The sequence below is a fragment of the Drosophila rhopaloa genome, unplaced genomic scaffold (genome assembly GCF_018152115.1).
Source record: "Drosophila rhopaloa isolate 14029-0021.01 unplaced genomic scaffold, ASM1815211v1 contig_163, whole genome shotgun sequence".
Classification (NCBI taxonomy): Eukaryota; Metazoa; Arthropoda; class Insecta; order Diptera; family Drosophilidae; genus Drosophila; species Drosophila rhopaloa.
In genome coordinates, this window is record NW_025335043.1 from 13,874,144 (window position 1) to 13,895,501 (window position 21,358).

Genomic DNA, 21,358 nt, shown 5'->3' on the forward strand with positions numbered 1-21,358 from the left:
AAAAATAATGAATAATAACATTTCAAGGTTGATTGAAGCATGTTTTTTAGTCACAAAATGTTACTTATGAACAGTGACACATTGACAACATAGATCATATTCCAAGGACTGTTGTAATGGCTTAATTAAGGTGCCTTTTTAGTCACGACATTTTGCTAATGAGCCGTGAATCGTATCCAACATTGATGGATTTTAGAGTATTTTTTAAGACCTGACAGCCTTTGCAACCCAGATGATGACAGCCACGCCCTTGTCATTCGCCTCGCAGCAGTGATCATAAATCGCAGTGACAAATCACCATCACGTGACTGGATGGCAGCCCTGTCGTCGACCAAGTCGCAGTTTCTGGCCCCGTTCCCTGGCCAAATCCGATCCCCATTCCGATCCCGATCAGAGCAAGACTTTGGAGAGCGGGCGGAATGTGCGAGCTTTTCATGCGTAAATTTATGTGCCTGCCAAGCGTCGTAAACATTTCTTTCTTTTGAGCCTTGGTGCGGCTTTCTATCGCCCGTCTCTTTCGCCTCGTAGATGCCATCTCTTTCGGCCGGCAGACAGTGCGCAGCTGCAGCGTTTCACCCACGCCAAATGGCCCAAGGCACAGTGCCGGGCATAAGTACATGCTCATATGTCTGGCCAATTTATGAGTGAAAAGCTGCGACTTTTACAAATGAAAACGCCATAAATTCAATTAGAGTTTTCTGCCATTTTCCTCTGGCGCCTCTAGTGCAAATCAGAGCAGATCGTGCCAATAGCCTGATTCGATTCGAGATTGCCTAGATCCAAGATTTAAAACCCAAGATTTCAGATCCAAAGCAGGTCGCCAGTCGCGCCCCAATTACTTTACCATGGGCAAGCCAAACCAAATTAGTTTCGCGCATTAGATTCAATTAAAAGAAATCTCCAAGCACGCTTCTCAAATATACGCCGAAAATCTATTTATTTAGAGAGCGTCTAGCTAGGCAAACATGTAAATCTTCTGCCTTTGAAGTTTCTCTTTCCAGTTTATTTCTGCCTTTTTAATTGCCTTGAAGTTAATTTTTCATTTTCAGAGCCAGCAGAACATAAAACGGAACGTTTTGTAACCACGACGAAACATTTTATCCCCTCCATTTCAAACACTTGTAAATATTTTCGTGTTGCATCAACAAACATTGTAATCGAAATTTGCGTCAGAGCCAAAAGCGAATCATCCATCGAGATTGATGCCCTGATGGCCAAGAAGTTGAATGGTCTTGGATAATTGACTCTGGGTGGGGTGCATACCAAAGATTTGATAGTTTTTCATGTCAGGGCGATTTAAATACAAGATGAGTTAGGTTGCCCGTGGAGATAAAGTTCCAATTAAACGCTTTGCTGACAGACAATGTATTTTAGGCCAAGAAATGCCTTTGTGGAACTTACCACATGTCTAAAACGTTTTATTCAACGGAACATCTTCAAACTATTTTTCACAGACAAATAAATGTCATCCAAGTAGTCACCACAAAATCGCATTGTGCCACGAAAAACTTTCCTGATATTCATATTTTCTGCAGGCACTTAACATTCGAAATCTTAATAATTCAACTTTGTTGCGAGTTGGAGTTTGAGTACACAGAAAATTATTATGATATGCTTTTAAAAAGATTTATTTTATTTTGAGATATTTATCTGATATATTATAAAAATTCATATTTAACCAACTATGTTTTTATGACAAAATGGCATAAATACTTCTAAATTTCCCAGACTTTCCATTAAAATTCTAAAACAGAATTGCTTTAAATTATTTCTGTGTAAAGGAAAACTAAGTGAAAGAATTGTCTGTTGCCTGTTTCGCAAAATAAACCCAGAAAGGAAGGAAACTTTTGACATATTTGCATAGTTTTAAGCATAGAGCAGCGGGATGAGGAGGGTTCTTTCAACTTATTGTTCCTTTAATCTTATGCTGAAGCATAAAGTTGTAAGAACTTCCGTCCGCTCGACTTTCCTCAAGAAAAATCGCCCACCGCCCACGTGGAATTTATAACAATAACATCGAGCTGAGCTCATCGAACTTTTTTAGCCCATACATTTGTTTCATTCTTTTTTGTTTTCATTATACATCTGCCAGCTTTTATTGTGGAATAATGTGTATTTGTTTTTACTTTTTGTTATTCTTATTTCAGTTTTTTTTTTGGCTCTGTTCCGTTGCTAATTTGTTTACCTGAGAGAAACGGTGAGAGGAATCGACGCTCTTGTTTATTTTCAACAGCATTTTTTGGGACCAGTTTGAAAATAACAAAAACAACGACAGGTACGCAACATTTTAGTTTACGTTCCCCGAAATCAATTTTGTTTCCAAGCAGGCCAGCGGAAATTGAAGGAAATCTGTATATTTTTGGGTAACTAAATTTTCAATGGAAACACGAGTATGCATAAAACACAGGCGTGTTGAAAAGCTCGCGAGAAAATATTTTTGCATAATTTCCAAAATCAAAAGTGGGGGAGAAAAAAATGGTAAATCAAATGAAATGTTTAACACATGGAGTCTCGGATGGCAAGTAAAGGAAAAAAAAATATTATTCCGGCGGGAGAAAAATTGGCACAAAGTGGCACACCGAAATTTCAATGGCCCGCTGGTTGAATGAACAGAAAAGATGGGGCAAAAACAGGGGCATGTTCCCCTCATAAACCGATGCTCTGCCTATAATTATTGAGCGTTTGCGTTGTGTTTTTTGTTTCGGGGCATGAAACTTGTAGCGCTTCATCAGAAATGTTTCTCAATCTCAAGTTCAAGTCGCAGCTTCAAGTTCGCCGGAGTTGAAAAGGGGCAAAAGGGGGGCATTCTTCGGCAGAGGAGACCCAAACAAAGTTTCTCTCTCTTGAGAAACTGATTCAGCCAGCTTGAATTGGACGCAGACAGGTAGCAGCTGCGCCTAATTGTCGAAAAGTATCTGGCAGATACATTTCTTTTTGTCACGTTTAGTTTGGCTTGTATCTGGTTCTGATGTCAGACAACCTTGAACCTTTTTGTGGCGTTTGTTTTTCTGCTGCTTTTCAAATATTTATAACCGCTATCAACAACTTTTGCTTTCGTTGTTCGAGTGCTAATTGGCGCGGAAATTGTTGGAAGCCGGTTTAAACAATCGAAAATTGTAAACCAGTTTTGGGCATTAGAAGCCCATGAATTATTAAGTGCCAAAGTCACATAGTTGGCTAAGAACTCCAAGGGGTGGCTCTCGGCCACATAATTTGATGGAGGTAATGGCTAATGGATAATTATAGGAATTTATCAATTAGGGTGGGAATTTAAGTTCTCTCATTCATCTTGTAGAAAAGTTAAATGATTGATATATGTTTTGATAAGAAACTAGAACTAGAAAAAACTTTTTCAGTTTAAACAACCTTTTATCTAATTATTTTCTTAATTTGTTGTACTACACCATTGTACAGGTGGAAAACATTATTTAGTTCTATAAAGTTTCACTGAAATATCCATTAAAAAGCGTTGCATCATTTTTAATAACTGAGAAGATTGTACTGCCATTGAAGTGATTATCTCATTTCAATTTCCTAAAGGTCATTTTGACAGGCCTAATGTATCTAATCATTTTTTAAATATAGCTTAATATAAACTAGAATTTCATTCAACAGCATTTGTCATTCGTAAAGATCAAAGCTTTTTTCTAAGCTAAATGTTAGCCAAGAAAATATTTATTTTATTGGCTGAAATATATATTCTTTGCAAATAATTTCTTTGTTTCTTTTAAATTTATTATTTCTCCTTTGAACCTGACTGTTTAAGATTAAATAAATACCACAGGTTTTATATCAGTATTAGCGATATTAAAATCTAAAAAAAGTATAAAATGTGTACAAAAATAAGTCATTAGTGGACAAATGATTGCTAGAAAAAGGTTTTTATGAAGAAAAACCTTTGCAGACAATATCGCATTGGGTATTGCTAGTATCTTTTAATATCCCAAAAGTCATCCTAAACTATTTTTCAAACTACCATCTAACGAAGTGATTCCGAGATTTATGATTTATTCAATATCTCCCAGTGCTATGTCCCAAATCTCTTTCCGAGTCCTCCTATATCGCTTTCCGCATAAATTTGCGCGCACTTCAAGAGCTTTCTCCGAACACTTCTCCCGTATCTAGATAAATGTATCTTCATGTTTGTCTCCCATTTCTTGGCCTTTTTTTGTTGTTGGTGTTTTGTTTGGTTTCGTTTTTAGTTTTATTTCTTCGCAGAGTACAAGAGGTACAACTCACTTGTAGGAGCGCTATCACCAGCTGGATGGGTCCGCAGCGGACGACCACGGTGCCGATGGTGGTGGCTCTGAGGGGGGAGGTGGAGGTGGAGGCGGAGGAGGGTGGTGGTGTGGTGTGGGTGGTGCCCGGTCCCATTCCCGTGGACATGGCTGTGGACATGGCCTGACTTGGAGTCGGCGACGATGATGACATTGTTGCTGAATAATTGAAGGCGTCTAGCTGCGACTGCTGCGTCTGGAGTTGGAGGTGCTGCGGCTGGCGGGGATTGGGATTGGTATTGGGATTGGGATTCGAGGAGGAGGCGACCGAGTAGAGCGAAGACATCGATGAGTCTAGGGCTTGGCGGCGTTCCATGGCTGGCTTTCTTCTACTCGTTGTTGTTGTTTTTCTTACTAACTTTTGAGGATTGCGCTGAGTGGTTGTAGTTTTGTGTGTTTTGCGTGGGCGTTTATAATCTCTGTCGTTTAGTTTTTCTCGTATTTTGGTTTGCTTCCCCTACTTATTTCGCGTGTTTTGCATTTTGAACTCTGTTTGAAAGTGGTGTTATAAAAATTGAGTCACTCGCGGTTGGAACTTGATTTATTGGCTATAACTAAGCAGGGGATTCGATTCGATTCGATGCGATTCGGTTCCTTCGATTTCGTTGCGAGCGCTATCAACGCCGGCGATCGTCTGAGAACCTCTGCGAATCGGTTGGTTTTCGAATCGGAGAATTCTTTTTTTTGCCCGCCTCGATGACTATGACTTCATACTCGCGCTCTCCCTGTCGCTCTAGTGCTTAGTTTATTATTCCGTACTGTCTATATATATATATATATATGGCGAGAGAATCGTATGTACGTTTTGCATATTGAGCCTGAGAAAATTGCCTTTGATGCGTGTGCTAGTCTCGTTGAAGACCCCCAATTTCCCCCTCTCTCTCTTCTTCCCTAAGCTCAAAGACAATGCTCGATTCGCGTTTATTTTTAAAACAACAAACTATTGAGTAATTTTTGTGGCAATTTTTGCCACGAAGCTAAACTGTTGTTTTAGCCCAGATACTGCCGATACAGATACTATAGACTATAGACTACAGACTATAGACTGTAGCCAGAGATAGTGCGTCAGATTTATAACATGTGCCAATTGCATTGGCAGGAGTCGTCAGTCATTTTTCATGGATTTTTTTTCGATATTTTTGAATACATTACGCATACGCCATGGATGCTCGTGTGCAGCCAGCTGCCTCAATTAGGTAATTTTTGGTGTTTCTCTCAATTTTTAATAGTCGCCGCCGTTGCTGGCGTAATGTAAACTATTTTAATTGTACTTTGCGCTGGCTAAAAATAAACAGCGCACAAAAAAATTGGGAAGAACAAGTTCCCTTTTATAAAAGTTTACAGTAGCACAATTGAGGAAATGCTTGGCATCCATATGTTGTTGTCCAACAAAACAAAATAGGAAAATTGTTGATTGAAATTTTCTGGGGCGTGGACTATTATAGTATATTGAAAAATCAAAGAAAACTGCACACATGACTCAAACAAAACCGCTTTTCAATGCATCAAAGTCATCGAATATTTCAAAAATAAATAATTCTTTTCTAGCACTTTGCGTCGATTTCTATTTGTTAAATATTTTGTTTGTATTTTGTTCATCGAGGGTCGTCACAAAAACCGAATATTTGACAACAACAATAAATTTAGCACACTTTGTTGATTTCATCTTCAGACAAACGAACACAAAAAAACTAGCGCCAAGCGTTTTTGAATGCCAAAAATGTTCTAGCTAAATTATGGCTGGTTAATTCTCCTTTCGTTTTTTCTTTTTTGAAGTGCCAAATTTATTGGTTTCTTCCTCGTCTTTTTTTGCCTAACTTAATTTACATAGATGTGTTTTTATTCGCACATTATTCGATTGGGGGAGAAGTGAAAAATATAAACGCGCGCGCCGCTTTCCAAACAGCCGAACAACCGAACGCCGCGAACTTCGAACAAGACTGACCAAAGATCCGAAGACTGAAGACCGGAGACCGAAGACTGAGCAGATTCTACGGGCAGCAGCAGATCAAAAAAAGAGAGGAGCGCAGAGCCCATACATTTTAACCGATTCGCTCAATATCAATGTAATTAAGTTCTCCCTTTTGATCTCTTGGCTCTCTTTAAGCTCAGTTTTGAAAAAGCCGGCTTGGATTTGGAAAAGAGAGTGTGTGGCAGAGAGGCGCTGAAAGGGTAGAAAGAGATGGCAGAGGAGGGGCATAAGGGGGGGTGACGACATAAATAACAAGTGCTCTTGGCATTCGCGGCGTCGTTAATTCATGATTTCAATTTTTAATGCCCTGCGCCCGGCTTTTCAACAATTACAATACCAACAAAAGGTATGGGGCGATATAAAGAGGGCTCATCTCGGAAATAATGAAACGAAGAATTGGTACCCTATATGTCTATTAAACATATTTAACGTTTTCGAAAGGAAAGGGTTAAGGCATATATTATTCTAAATTAATAATGTATTAAAAAATAATATTTTTACTTTTATAATTTTGTTTGTTGGCGACCTTAGATGTATGTTTAATTTTTGAGTTTTTCCGGCTCGATGTCAAAAACTTTTATTTAACTTTTATTGAAAAATATTTTGTATCTACAAATTTAAATGTGATATTTCATTCGATGTTAATTGATTACATTACTTTATATTTTATGCAGAAGTGTTTTCGAATGAAAATTCAACCTATTATACTCCTTTTTAAACAGGGTATTCAAACCTCAATATGTTCAAGTTCAGCTTGGGTACTTTAATAACAGACTAAAGAGAGGAATAACAAAATAACAACACCAGAACAGCAAAAGAAACCAGCCGATGTCGTGTCTTAATAGAAGGCAAACTGACCGCCCGCATTTAAATCCCCTCCCTTCCCGTCATACCCTACCCCTCAATTTATGAAGTATTTTCCACCCAAAATGCGTGTCTTGAATCTTGACTTTGGAGCTGCATTTTTGCTGCGTGCAACACCCATCGCTTGTTGCATGCAGCTGCAGATGCAGCAATCAATCCCCTCAGTTTTGTGTTATTATTTTTCGCTATCAACGATTCGAACTTATCAAATTATTCTTTCAGCGCCATCACGTCACGAAATCTGTTTGAATGGAATGAAAAGAATCTCATAATCAGTCTTTTTTCGCCTTTTGGATGATCAGCTTGTTAAGTATAAATTCTTTTCACTCGCTCACCATACTCGAAACGTTTTATTTATATGTTTTTAATTGAGATTAATGAGCCACTTGAGGCAGCTCACAAAAGCAGCCAACCCCTCTTAACCCCATTGCCCCTTAACCCCTCTTCGCCCACTGACAGTTCACATTTCAGATAATTGAAATCACTTGAGGACCACTTGTTAAATGCTTAGGAAAAGGGCCACCCACAGAGGAAAATTTAAAAAATATTATTTAGGGTGGAATGAGTCCCAAAGAGCACTTAAGGGTTAAGTGCAGATGATGGCGATGACTTTTCCCCAATTCAGCCTGAAGTTATGCAATGTTTTTCATGGGTTTTTGTAAAATGTATCTTACTCTTACATTTTCCTTTTACTTGCGTCCTAAATTTATAATTAGTTGGTAAGCTAAAAAGGTCAATAGTTATTCACAAATATTTAAATGATTAGCTTTATTTTTCGGTTAAACAGTTTCCAATAATAATTGCACTATATTTTGTGACTGTGTGGGAAGAAATAGTTATAAATAAATATTAAACATACAATTAATGGCAAAAATTTCGACTGGATTGCGGCTGAAATTAATTTCTTATTCTAAATATAAATTAAAATTGTATTTGTGTCTTTTAAGCATTTGGGAATTCTCTAATTTAGCAAGCCTTAAACTAAATTTCAACTAATAAAATAAATAAATTAAAAACAAATTTTGAAAGAAAATCTTTTCTTTTGAACATAAAATAATTAAGCGAAAGCAAAAGTTCAACAGAAATTATAAATTCGTTAGAAACAGTTGGCAATCATGCAAAGTAAAATGGAAAACAAAACGGGGGAAAACTTCTAGCTCATAAGCTAGAATATGTTTTTGTGGAAAACATTGAAAATATTATGCCAACTAATTAATGGCAAGAATGTCGAGCATCGGCAGAGAAGCAAATGGCGCGGGTTAATTGGGCGGGAAATCGTTTTGTTTCATTTTTCAGGTGGGACAGGTGGTCCGGATCTTCTTCTAGAGAAATCCCTTGATCGTCTGCTTGGTTATATTCTCGTAGTATTTACTGCGTCGCCAGGACGTCGGCGGTTTCGATTCGTTGGGGTTAGTTGAAGCCGGAGCGGTATTATCAGCGGATCGGTAGCTCACCTCCGGCGTGTGTGCATTGGATATCCTGGGGACCTCCTCCGTCGTAATCCCAGTGGCCAAACTGAATCCCTCCACCTCACTATCCGATTCGATGGCCTGGGGCAGTTGCAGTGGCAGCAGTAGCTGCTGCTGCTGCTCCTCATCTGGCGTGGGCGTAACACTCTGACTGTGCAACTCAGCCACGCCCACCACACTGTCCTGATCCTCACTCTTCATCCTCTGCTGACGGGCCGAGAAGTAGCTCAGTTCGGAGCTATCGAAGGACATGTTGACCGGGGAAGGCGGCAGTTCGGGTATCTCGAAGGTGCTCAAAGTGGAGTCGTCCGCCTCGTCGAAGGAGTTCTTGGCCGATCCGATGTAGGAGCTAGTGCGTCCGGAGGCCGTTTGGAAGGAGGAGGAGTGCGAGTTGGGCGTGAAGTTGCCCTCGGAGGCGGTGGCGAAGGACTCGTCCTCTGTGGATCGGGAGTGCCAGTCCTGGAGAAAAGATACAAAAAATAGCAAATATATAAAGTTACTAAAATTCCCCGTTTTATCTTTTTCTTGAATAAAATCAATTAATTAATCAACTTAAATTTTTTTTAAAATTTTATGTGATAATACAATCAACAAGATTTTGAATAATTTAAGTTATACATACGGACGTTGTAAAATTCCCAAAATTACCAGTATTACGGTATTAACAATTTCATTCAAAATATATTGTAATTTTAAATTGGAACTTTACTGTTTAATATATTATTATTATAAACTTAGCTGCTTATTAAAATATATATTATATTATATATGAATAAATTTATTTTAGGACATACAAATAGTTTTTAATAAATATAATATCTCCTTATTTCAAGCTTACCTCAATGCTTCCCAGTTTCTTGATGCCATGAGCTCCGCTGCCATTGCTGATTCCTCCTCCAGCTGCTCCCTCCTGCTGCTGGACATCCCGGATGACTGCGTCCAGGGATTCGGCCACCTCGGCAATGGCTCCCAGTTTGTGGGAAATGGCAGCGCAGGCCAGTTCGTTGCTCCCCGTGGGCACCACCTGCACAGTGGCTGGCTGGGATTCCCCAGGTGCCTCACTTCCAGCACTGCTCGTCCTTCCACTGTCATGGAGTGGACTTGGACTGCAGTCCAGAGGAAGTTCATCGGCCACGACACTGAAATCACCAGAAAGACGAGGATTATCGGGTGCTCCGGAATCCACAGATGCAGTTCGTGAGTGCGAGGGCGTTTCATTGTCGGTGTAATCGCTGTGCGGATATGTTTCACTGTCATTCCGGATGAGGGCCTTGATCTTCTCCAGACTCTGGAGCGGTGGCCCATGGTCCACCTCATCCTCCTCTTCCTCGGTTTCCTCCAAGATTATATCCCTTTCTATAGAGGCCTTGGCTATTTTGGTCTTGACACTGGAAGTGCTGGCCGTCTCATCATCGTCATCGTCCTCGTAATCCTCATCTTCAGCTTGGGTTTCATCACCGCTCAGTTCGGGCAGTTTACTGGCCTCATTTATGGCCTCCAAAAGACGGCTGAGATCGCTAGAGGAATCACTTAGAATCTCTTGGGGATTCTGGGCTAAATCATCTTCTTCGCTGGCCAAAGGAGCAGTGGCAGCAGCCTGAGTTTGGGATTCATTTGGGGATTTATTTTCATTTTCCTGCTCGGAAACCTCGACCTGATTGGGTGGCTCATCCACCACAATGCTGGGCACTTCCGGCCTGGTGGCCACCATCTCCTCCTCCTCCGCCTCACCATCCCCCTTGGATTTGGCAAACAAATTACGAAATCTGGCAAACATTTTGAGCTTTTTCGAGTTCGTTGTCTAGTTGGCGCCGGGGAACAATTAGTTTGACGTAACGCGCTATAACACGTTTTTGGCTAGTGGCCAGTTGGAAGGGAGCTGTGTCTCTCTGATAATTGTGGATTCAATTATTCACTTTGCCGGGATTATCTTAGTACTGGGAGAAAGCGAGAGTGTCCCAAGAACCCAAGAAGACGACACTTCTATATTTAAAACACCTTCCTATCACAATGCTCCCCACTTTGACCCACTTGTCATGCGCCTCTTCTCCAGGAAATTCACTCTTTATCTGGTATCCACTATATATATATGCTATCTTTTCGAGTGTTCCATTCGCTTTGACAACCTGACAGTTGTCTTGAAATCTCCCGCTCCGAACCGAGAAACCAAATCGAATGAAGAAGGAACGACGAACCGCACTGGACCACGCACTGAAATAGACTGCTTGGATTTGGACGCCGACTATATAGCAGAAGTTCTTTTATTTTATTTCAATATTTTTCGTGCTCTTTTTCCGACTTTTGGGTGGTGGAACTTTTTGAATGCGTCGCTGACATTTGTTTCATTCTGTCAAAAATTATTTTTGGTTGTCTAGTCAGCGGTTACTTGGAAATTACTGTGCGGTTTGATGGGTCTTTAAATTGGTTTAAGACATGTTATCTCTATAATTCTTGTGATAATCATGTTCAATATCGAGTATCATTGGGACATTTATTGTTTGTTGTAAAAGTTATTATATTGTAGAAACACCAATTTTTGTTTTAAATCATGTAGGCAGGGTATTCTGTAAATTCTTCTTTAAGCACTTTTCTAAAGTTTTATAGTCTATCCTTTTCCTTTCAAGATCTACTTTAAAATGTTGTTATGTAATGCATTAATCTATTTTAAATTTTAATTCTTTTTTATAGTCAAAATAGGGCATTGGCAAGTTCTCTTTGCATTCTATATTTTTCAGTTCCCATTTATCATTTCGTTTAGTTTTATTTCTAGCAACTTGTTAGTTCCTTGCTCTTTTCGTTGTTTTTTTGTTTCTCAGTTAATTTGCCGCGAACTCGTGGGACTTGAGTGAAAATCTTTCTCATGTTTAGTTGATATGCAGAACGTTTGTCTAGTTTTCTTTACAAGTTTTATGCGCTGAGCATAATGAAGTAGTCGCCGATAGAAGATTAAAGTCCAAGCACTCACGCAACTGCAGTGGAATTAGGAATTATAATTCACTTGAACTCACCTCTTTCCTGTCAGTGCATCCAAGACGAAGGGCTCCTTAAGACGCTTCTTCAGCAGTCTTCCCAGTCTGACCATTCTTCCCACCTCCACGAGGAGCTGCTCCCTGGCCACCAGATGCCTCTGCAATCGCGGGGGCATTTCTCCCAGTGGAGATAGTTCCGAGTCCATTTCTCCCTCAGCATCACTACTGATGCCACTGCTACTGCGATTGTGCTGCTGCCTCTGCTGCTGTTGCAACTGGGCGGATAACTCCTGGGTCAGGAGAGGTCTCAGTTCCCTCAATTGCCGGTAGTACGCCTCCACACTGCGATGGAAAACGGCGGAGACCCGCAGTCTGGTCATCTGCTCCTGCGCCACGGACTGCAGACTGTGCCACGTGTACTGCAGTTCATCGCCGATTAAACTCTGGCCGGGATGGGCTTCTGGCCTAGATCCAGAGGGATCCAAATTGCAGCAGAGTCTCAGCGTTTGGGAAGCCTCCAGCAATTGACAGCCATAGTGGTAGATGCTCTAAAGCGAAAGTGGGGTTGTGATTAATTTTTAGAAATCATATTTTTTGGTAAGAAAACAAAAGTTATGGTTTTCAAAAAATACAATGTGGTTTTTTGTGAATCTGCGCCTTTTATTGAAAAAGGATTTTAACATAGTAAAAACTAATAATTTGGTGTATTTTATAAATTTTTAGTGCGAAACCACTTCCCACTTTTGTTAAAAAATCCGTTAAATGTTTTAATAAAATTAATAAGCACATAGTCTCAATAGAAGGGAACAATACTTTCTGCTTCGTTTGGTTTTTTGATTTTCTTATGATTTTATATTGGGTAATCTCTCTCTTTTTTATCTAAAATAATAAAAATCGATCTGTTTTAATACCAATAATAAAAATAAGAATATTTTCCAATTAAATTTAGTTTGCTCAGATAAAAATTTTTACGATTGTGGGCCAGTAAAACAACCAGAAAGGCAACCTTGTATCCACGCAATGAGGCCTTGATTTTCCGCCAGAAAGTTCGGCAAGCACTAAGTATTTTATCGGTCACTCTGCCGTTAGCCAAAGTGGCTCTCCCTTTCTCTGTCTTCCACTCGGCCAGACCCTCCATCTCATTCCCCCCCCAAAAAAAAAAAAGACGCCAAAAAAAGAGGGGAAAACTCACCCGTCCGGTTTCCTCGAACCCCCCCAGCTCGTCCTTCTGCAGCTGTATCTCGTGGATGTTGCAGCCAACATGGGAGTGGCAGCGCAGCAACACCGCATACAGCTCCTGCAGCCAGTCCCGCGCCCTCCGCGCGTCCTCCTCATAGGCGTGGATGTGGGTCACCTGCTCCAAGGTGAGCCGCTGCAGCGCCAGCCGATGGCCGCACACCTGACGTCGCCGCCGACTCTCGTCGATCTGCCGGCGCAGCTGGGCGATCTCCGCACTGTAGTCCAGCTGGAGGTCACGGCCCAGAGCGTCTTTCACCGGCATCGCCAGCATGTCGCTCAGCTTTTCACCTTCACGCACAAGTTCGCGCTCGACGTGGGCTGTGGATGTTAGATATATGCTTAGAAATCGGTTGGATGTTGGCTAAATCCAGTTTAGAGATCGGTTGGATGTTGGCTATAGCCAGATTTAAAATCGGTTGCATGTTGGCTATAGCCAGGTTAGAGATCGGTTGGATGTTGGAAGTCTCCGTGTTTTACGTTGCAGTTCGAGTTCGAAGAGATTTTAATAGTTTCAGTTGGAACAGATTTTAGTTGGAATATGGTTTTACAGATTTTACAGCTCGAGTTGCAACATATTTTCTTAGTTTTACTACTTGAATTTTTCAATACAGTGCATCCATTCATTGAAACTGGAAAGCGTGACTTTTGTATAATGTATATTTGATATATTTTTGCTCGCAATATTTGTTGTCATACTTGTGATAATTACCATAGCAATTTTGACATATTTTTGTCGAGGTTCGACGAGTTTAATTAGAAATGGGTTAACAAGGTTGTATTAATATTGTGAGTGTTCACAATTTCCAAACAAATTTTGAAAGCGTGACGTTTAGGTAAGACACCTTTCTATTTTGACTACATATTTTGCTACTCGTTCCTTTGATAAATTATCTGAATTTTCCCCATTATTTTCGTGGTACAATAAGGGTTATATAAATGTTGTTAAATATTTGAAAACTCACTTAACATCTGCTGGTTGTTCTTGAGCTGCATGAGTAGCTGCTCCGCCTCGGGCCAATCCAGCGATCGACTGTCCACCTCCACCACATGGTTGCCAGTGGCCAGCAGCTCCTCGAATTGATCAAGAAGGCGATGGAATCGCAAGGCGGTCATCAGGACATTCCTCCGTCGCTCCAGTCTCTTGGCAAAAGAACGGCACACGAACTGCATGAAATCCCGCTGCGAGAGCAGATCCTGGCACATATCTATGTCCTTGGCAGATGCCTGCCTCTCCCCCGCGAATCGTTCGATCTTGTAGAGCAACTCCGCATAGCAACCGTAGGTTTCCCGGCACTCCAGTTCCAGTTGATCGTGGGCGGATCGCAGGACCTCGCAACCCCGGACATCTCCGGCAATGCTCCTCTGGCGACTGAGTAGGTCCTCCGCCTGCTGCAGGATCCAGTTGGTGACAAAGGACACGCCCTCCTCCAAAGTGCAGAGTTCGCGTGCCTCCCTTAAAGATCGCAGCAATTCCAGCCAGGCGGTCCGAATGGCGGTCTGTTTCTTCTCGATCTCATTCAATCGCAACTCGATGCGGGCACGTTCACAAACGAGGTCCGGTGGCAGAGGGGGCTTTTGCGGGGGGTTACAGAGGTGGAGTGGGGAGGGGGGTTCAGGGGGGAGTCCGAGGCAGGTGCGACCGCTTGTGGCGGCGCTGAATGCGGCTCGTAGACCTCGTTGAAACGGGCCAAGATCGCGTTACCTGCACAATGCACAACATGCAATAGAGTCGAAGAGAAAAAGGGAAAGGGGATGAGAAATGTGCACTGAGAAAAATCTATAGGTCTTTTAAGATCTCTATACTATTAAGTCTAATCCAAATAAAGGCCTTTGCTGATAGGGATCTTCTTATCAAAATAAATGTAAATTTAAATAAATGTAATTCCTCAAAAATATTTTTCAGGCCCAAGGAATTCAGTTTCCAGTGCCATTTTCTTTTATATTAATTTTAGTATTTTATACTAGTTTTAATTTGACAAAATAAATAAATAAAATAAAAATATTGGTTAAAAGGTGTCTCTACTTGATTTAATAATTGTTATACAGTTTTTATATCTGTAAACATATTTATTATTGATAATCAACATAATCTGTTAATTGCGGTTGAATGTAAAAACTTATGCCTTTCCCACAAGTATAAATCATTATTTTAAACAATTAAAAAATGTTTAATTAACTGCCATTTCTCTCTGTGCACCTTAGGGCTTTCATTGCGGGGGGATCGGATCTATCGCATTCACACATCCACAAAAGTGAAACCTCATTCCCGGAGTGCCTCTAAATCTAAAATCTGAGTCTGGCTTAGCAGACTGTGGCATGTGCCACCATTTCGTTGCGCATCACCGACTTTTGTGGCTTTAAGTGAAAGGTCACGATTGTCGTTGTTGCTTTACTTGTCGCTTTGCCAAACCCACGCACTCAAATGAGAATTCGGCCGAATTTGAAGTCGTTGTTCAAATTGAAGTGCGAACACTGTTGAACACGGTTTGCTCACAGAAAGATGATCTTAACCGCAAATGCTTCTCGAAAATAACTTAATGAAGCCAGAAAAGTATTTCAGAAGGATGGGGTTCCTAAAAACTTGATTGGATAACAGTTTTTCTACTTACGAATAACCTGTTAATACACCGACAAAATTGACTTCAACATTAAACTATTAAGACGTCAATTAAATTCTATGAGTTGTGAAAATTCTTTTATAACTGTAAAATTATTATGATACTTTCAACTTGAATCACATTGAAATACTTAAAGTAACAAATTGGTTAAGGAATTGACATTAACTCTACGTTCATATGAAGCTTTATTCAATTAGGGCTCGTTTTTCAATCAATCAATCTTTTTAATTTGACAAATTATTATTAATTTAAAAATCATGCCGAGACAATACCTATTCAAAAAAGCCTGCAAATCTTTTTGCCTAAATTATAAATACGAAAATTTATTTCTAAAGACCTTCTGTAGGCCTCAGTTCCTAAGCTCACCATAGGCAATTTCAATGTTATTCAGTGCCGTTAAAATCGACCCACAATAAAAACGAAAACAAACGGCGCGAAAAACGAGTTTGCCAAACGTGGCGCATTTCTAATTGAAAACACACACGAAATTCAATGATTTACTTGTCACATGTGTGTCTTTCTCCCCCTTTCCGCATGTCTGTCTCTCCTAACTCGTTTGCTTCGAGGGCAAAACGAATTATGTTAATTGCTTGGGGGCAAAAAAAACGACTCAAAAAACAAAAGACTCAAACGACGAACTGGACTCACCCATGTCAATCGCCGATTCTATGTCACTTTGGACACCGGCATGCAACTGGGCGCACTGCTTCAGCTCCACATCCGCTTCCGCTGGCCGCAGAGATTTGTGCCCCCGAAGAAGAGCCAGCAGCTTTTCCATCGACCCCAAAGTCCGCACATGTGCCTTGGTAAACTCGTCGATGGACTGCGAAAATATATAGTCATTATGTGCCGTTCGAATGGGGCACAAATTGGGGCACTTACCTTGCGCTGCTGCAGCCACAGATCGTAGTTGAACTGCAAGGTGCCGCCCAGCTCCTCCGGCAGGTTCTGCGGCTCTATGAACTTGCCCAGCCTCGCCTTCGACAGCACCAGGGGCTAATTAAATAATACACAGAAAAAATTTATAGATTTTATGCCAATTTAAACATTTTTTGCAAGATTTCAAGTCAAATAAAAACATTACTAAATATATCATAAACAGAATTTATAGTCATTTAATGCTGATTAGGTCTTTTAAAAATTTTAAATATAAAATATACATATTATAAAAATATAAATAAGTCACAAAAAAATAATTCTGATGACTAATATCACTTAAAGAATTTATCATGCTAATAACATAATCACTTTGATGTTTACCTAAATAACAATATTTTGTGAAACAATTACAAAAATCTTTATTTTGAAAGACAGTAAAATATATATGAGATAGATAAATATTTCCACTACTTAAACTTTTATTTAAGATCGTAAATTAAGTAAAATATTTTATAAAAACACTTACTAAAATCTTAACGTTTTTGAATATAAATGAAAACTTTTATTGCAGGTAATCATTGTGAATGTGAACGCCACTATTTTTATATGGAATGTTAAGTAATAAATTTGTTAAAGATTATTTAAGATGTCTTGTTTTTTCTCCAGGTGTACCTATTATTTTATTTAAATCTAGGTCAGTTGCTTACCTCTCCCTTGACCTGGGACTTGGTGCACGGCTCCACATGCTTCTCCCAGAAGCCCCCCGCCCTGACTAGATACAGATCCACGTTGATGTCGCCCCCGAAGAGGGCGTATATTTGGCGCACCTGCTGGCGCGAGATCCGCGAACTACTCTCCTGGGCATTGACCACCACACTCACTCCGTTCTGCAAGACCGAAGCGCTGGAAGAGATTAATACCGAGATGGTTAATCGGTTGGGATCGGAGGAAAGCGCTTTAAATGCTTCATTAGCTTGCCAGTTAAGATTTGGCTTAATTAACCACTCTTTTCTTGTGACCCATTGCCAGTTGATTGATCACAATCAATATTTCCATAATTCATGTGGCCTCTTCTCTGTCTTTAAGAGTGAGTTTGATGGCTACCTCGTAAAATTAAACAATTTGCTTGTTGTGCCAATAAACAAATGAAATTAAAATGGGGAAATAACAAAAAAAGGGCGGAGCCGAAAAATCTATAGGCTGTTTTTTGTGGGTCTGTGAATAGGGTATGTGTGGTATATCATTTTCATAAATTAATTTTAAAGTTTTTGTTTTAAGGTTGTATGCTAACATTATTAACATTTATTTTTAAAGATAGTGTAAAATTACTAACATTTTCTCTATTTAAATATTGCCTATGCTAATTAAAGGTAAGTTAATTTTTCTTATAAAGCTTATATCATTTCAAAAGCATTTATATATAATGTTTTCTCACAAACAATGGTTTAAAATTTATAAAGCCATTACTATTTATTACTATTACTATTACTATTTTAACTATTATTTATTTTATATTTATTTTCTAATATACTTTTAACAGAATCCATGTCTTTAAAAACTTTGAGCATTAAATATTGCCTATGCTGATTAAAAGTTAGATAATTTTTCTTATAAAATCTATATCATTTCAAAAGCATTTATATATGATGTTTTCGCGGAAATAATGATTTAATCTTTACAAACCCCAAATAATAATATATATAATAACATTATTCAACTAATATTTATTTTATATTTATTTTCTCATTCACATTTAGCAGAAATCATATGTCTTTAAAAACTTTAAACAATAATTAGCTTGAGAACTCTGACACTTTGCATATAAATAACCAGCTTTGGTGAGGCCTACTCCGCGCCTATAACCCCCTTTCAAAACCCCCCTCCCCCAGAAACCCGTGTCTAATGAAAAGTAATGCATTAAGAGACGACAAAAAAAATAAACCTTCATCATCTGCGGGCTATTTGCATATTTCGGCCATATGCTAATGAGGCCGAGTCGTCGGTTTTGGGCTTTAAATGCCTAAGACCACTTAATTCCCGATTCTCACCTGAGAGACCGCTTCAGATAGTCCAGAGTCACCTGCAGATAGCGGCGATTCCACAGCTGCAGATCGTTGAACGCGTGGACCACGAAGATGATGCGCTTCTGGCGGTCGAATCCGCCGGATAAATAGGCGCATCTCGTCTGCAGGGCATTCAGCACGTCCTCCTCCATTTACAGGGATTTTAATGATGGGATCGCGATGATGCGGCTTCTTTAAATGCTAATTGAAGCTTTTGTCGCCGCACATTTTTCTGCTGAGACATACACGACGGAATTAGGATTTTCTTTTTGTTTGCAGCTTGGAAAAGCTTGAAAATTAATACAAGTCACAGTTATGCGAGTTGTTTTCGTTGCTGCTGCTGTTTTTCTTGCCGCTGCACAATGCTGCACATTTCCAAATGCCGCGAGACTTTGTTGGGGAACACGTTTGACAAGTTGCAGCCTGAAACTTCGGTTGCCTTTAGTTTACTTTACTCTGATGCACAGAAAACAATATTTAAAATTATTTAAGAGCTATTTTGAAAGGGGAAATGGCATGGCATTATAATGCCATAATCTGCCATTTATCTAAATAGTTTATATTTATTTTTTTGTTTGGCCTTTATACCTAAAGCTATGTGTATTAATCCAGAATTAAATCTTTAAAAAAAGCTACCCATTTTTCTCAGTGTCTAGCCAGTCTCTCCACATGATTTTCACTATTTTCATGTTAGTTTAAGACTTTTTGTTGGTTTTTTTTTCCTATTCGGGGTCTCTATCTCTGGGGCCTAATGGAAAAATTCCATTGTTGCGCATGAGTATTTTGACACAAATTGAGGTTTTAGCTCTTTTCCAATGCCGGCCAGCAGCAGCAGTTTGAACTTAATTTGTCGGTTGATAAGGGGCGCGGCAGACTCAAACACTATATGCCACATAGAGCAGCAAAAGAGGCAAGTAATTCTTTCACTTGTGTGCAAGAAGTACGTGCAAAAAATCCTGTTTGCTGCCAGTCTATCTTACAGTTATGCGTAAGTGGTCGATGCCTCTTTTCCTGCCTCTTGCTTTTCCCATTCCTGTGCCAATCTTGCTCCGTTTTTTTTACTATACTCTTTAAGAGGGTATTCAGATTTTGTATCAATTTTTAGAGTATTCCAAAAAATATTTAAAATTATATTAATGATGTTAACTAACAAACTAACTATTATGTCTTGGGAATAAGATGAGATTCAATTATTTTACTGACATTTAAAGGTATATTTGGTAACTAATTCCAATGTTGTTTTGAGATTTTTCTCGCTCTCAAAACTAATACATTAGACCTCAAAATTTGTAAAGGTCATATAAAAACAATAAAATTCGTCAGCAATAAAAACTGTTCATTACTAATATCGCTTTCAATAAACATTATTTATCAATATATATTTTATAAACCTTTTTGACCTCTTAGGGTATAACTATTGTTAACTATTTAACCCAACTTCCCTTCCCGTTTTTATGTTCTATGTTGGCAAAGCAATTTGCACTACTTGGCTTGACTCCGGGCTTTGATGGCTGGGCCGTGAGCAACCTGTTCCTTTGGCCGCTTTTGGGAAGCTGTAATAATTGTCATAGCCTAGCGGTTTTCCCCCTCCTCAAGCCCCCCCTCTCACCACCCCTTCCGCATTGGATTTCAATTAATGGCAGAGGACAGGTAAAAAACAACCTTGCTGCAGCAACTTCGGTAAGGAGCATACATATTACTGGTTTCAAATGTCAGCATATGAATTACTCGCAAGTATGAACAGAGTTATGTCTATATTTTTATATCCCACTGAGCTCAGCGAAAAAATTCACGAAAAGGGTAGCTGAAAATTGAGAACGCCGCGGGGCTCGAAATGCTTCGAATCTTTGGAATCGGGCACACCTTTCGGCCTAAAAAAATCACTTCCAAAATAGACAACAGCAACAACAACCGTTTGAGTTGCTGTTTTGTTTTCTTTCAATTTCGTTAAACTTTCTTGAGAACTTTTTCGGTTTTGTTTTCCGCGGCCTGACTTTTATATTTGGTTTTTTATGATATGACAAGATAAGATCTATGCCAACGACGACGGGCTGTTAAATTAATTGAAAAGTTCAGCAGGAACAACAAAAGTCATTAGCATTTCTCCGCACAAAATTTGTTTTAACAGCTGACAAATGTTTTCAAAATGAGTTTTAAGTTCATTCTGCGTGTTGTTTAATGTTGGGTAATTTGACTTGGCTTGATATACAGCGACACTTTATCGATTGGGGTCGTGGTCTTACTTTGGGGAAAAATTTCGAAATTTAGGGAGCTCTTATCGCTTTTTTCGACACCTAAATTTAACCGAGACGATATCGATATCGTTCATCCGCCCCGTCCGCCCGCATGGAATTCTCGCGCTCAACTGAAAGTTTTGAAAAGTTACCTCCAATTTCGATCTTAACCACGATCTATGCGAACCTGGTTCGAAGTTCGAGTTGCGGTTCGAAGTGCGTTCGAGTTGCAGTTGCTTGCGTGTCAGCTGTTTTTTGTTGCATTTCAATTGATCCCCGCTTTGTAGTATTTTTTATTTATTTTCATTTGTTGCTGCACTGGCTGATTGCCCCGTACGATTTGCCCTTTTTTTTATGGGGCGCCTGAAAAACCGGTTGGGGATTTCTTTTCCGCCAGGCGCAAAATTAAAACAAAACATGCGTTTTGTCCGCCAATGGAGATATCGGAGATTCTGTGGGAGCTCTTTGTTTTTTTTTTATTTATTCCCACTTCTTTTCTTGGGTTTTAAGTGGGTATGATGAACTCGGCAAGAAAGTTTTAAATGTGGGAATTTATTTAAATAAGAGACACATTTTAGGAATTCATTAGACTGCGGAACTGAGTGAAAAAGAATGCATAATTATCTTATTTATTTTATTTAATTATTCAGTTTTATTTTATTTAAATTACTATTTTCTTTTTAAAGACTTAATTTATTTAAACTCACGCACTAGAGCATATCATATCTTTAAGACTTACTGATATAACATTTAGTTCTTTAAAATACTTTACAT

The 21,358-nt window shown here is 39.4% G+C and overlaps 1 protein-coding gene across 1 annotated transcript in view; it reads right to left on the reverse strand.

Annotated features, from left to right (window-relative positions):
* Positions 1-20,703, reverse strand: part of LOC108044430 — a 47,539-nt gene extending 26,836 nt beyond the window's left edge. Inside the window, 11 exon segments of the mRNA XM_044458042.1 lie at positions 8,568-9,041; positions 9,421-9,721; positions 11,591-12,099; positions 12,744-13,108; positions 13,753-14,379; positions 14,382-14,492; positions 16,057-16,231; positions 16,291-16,404; positions 16,995-17,190; positions 18,336-18,582; positions 20,594-20,703. Of these exon segments, the coding sequence (XP_044313977.1) occupies positions 8,568-9,041; positions 9,421-9,721; positions 11,591-12,099; positions 12,744-13,108; positions 13,753-14,379; positions 14,382-14,492; positions 16,057-16,231; positions 16,291-16,404; positions 16,995-17,190; positions 18,336-18,502 (3,039 nt within the window). The 5' untranslated portion in view covers positions 18,503-18,582; positions 20,594-20,703.
* Positions 20,704-21,358: the final 655 nt, after the last annotated feature.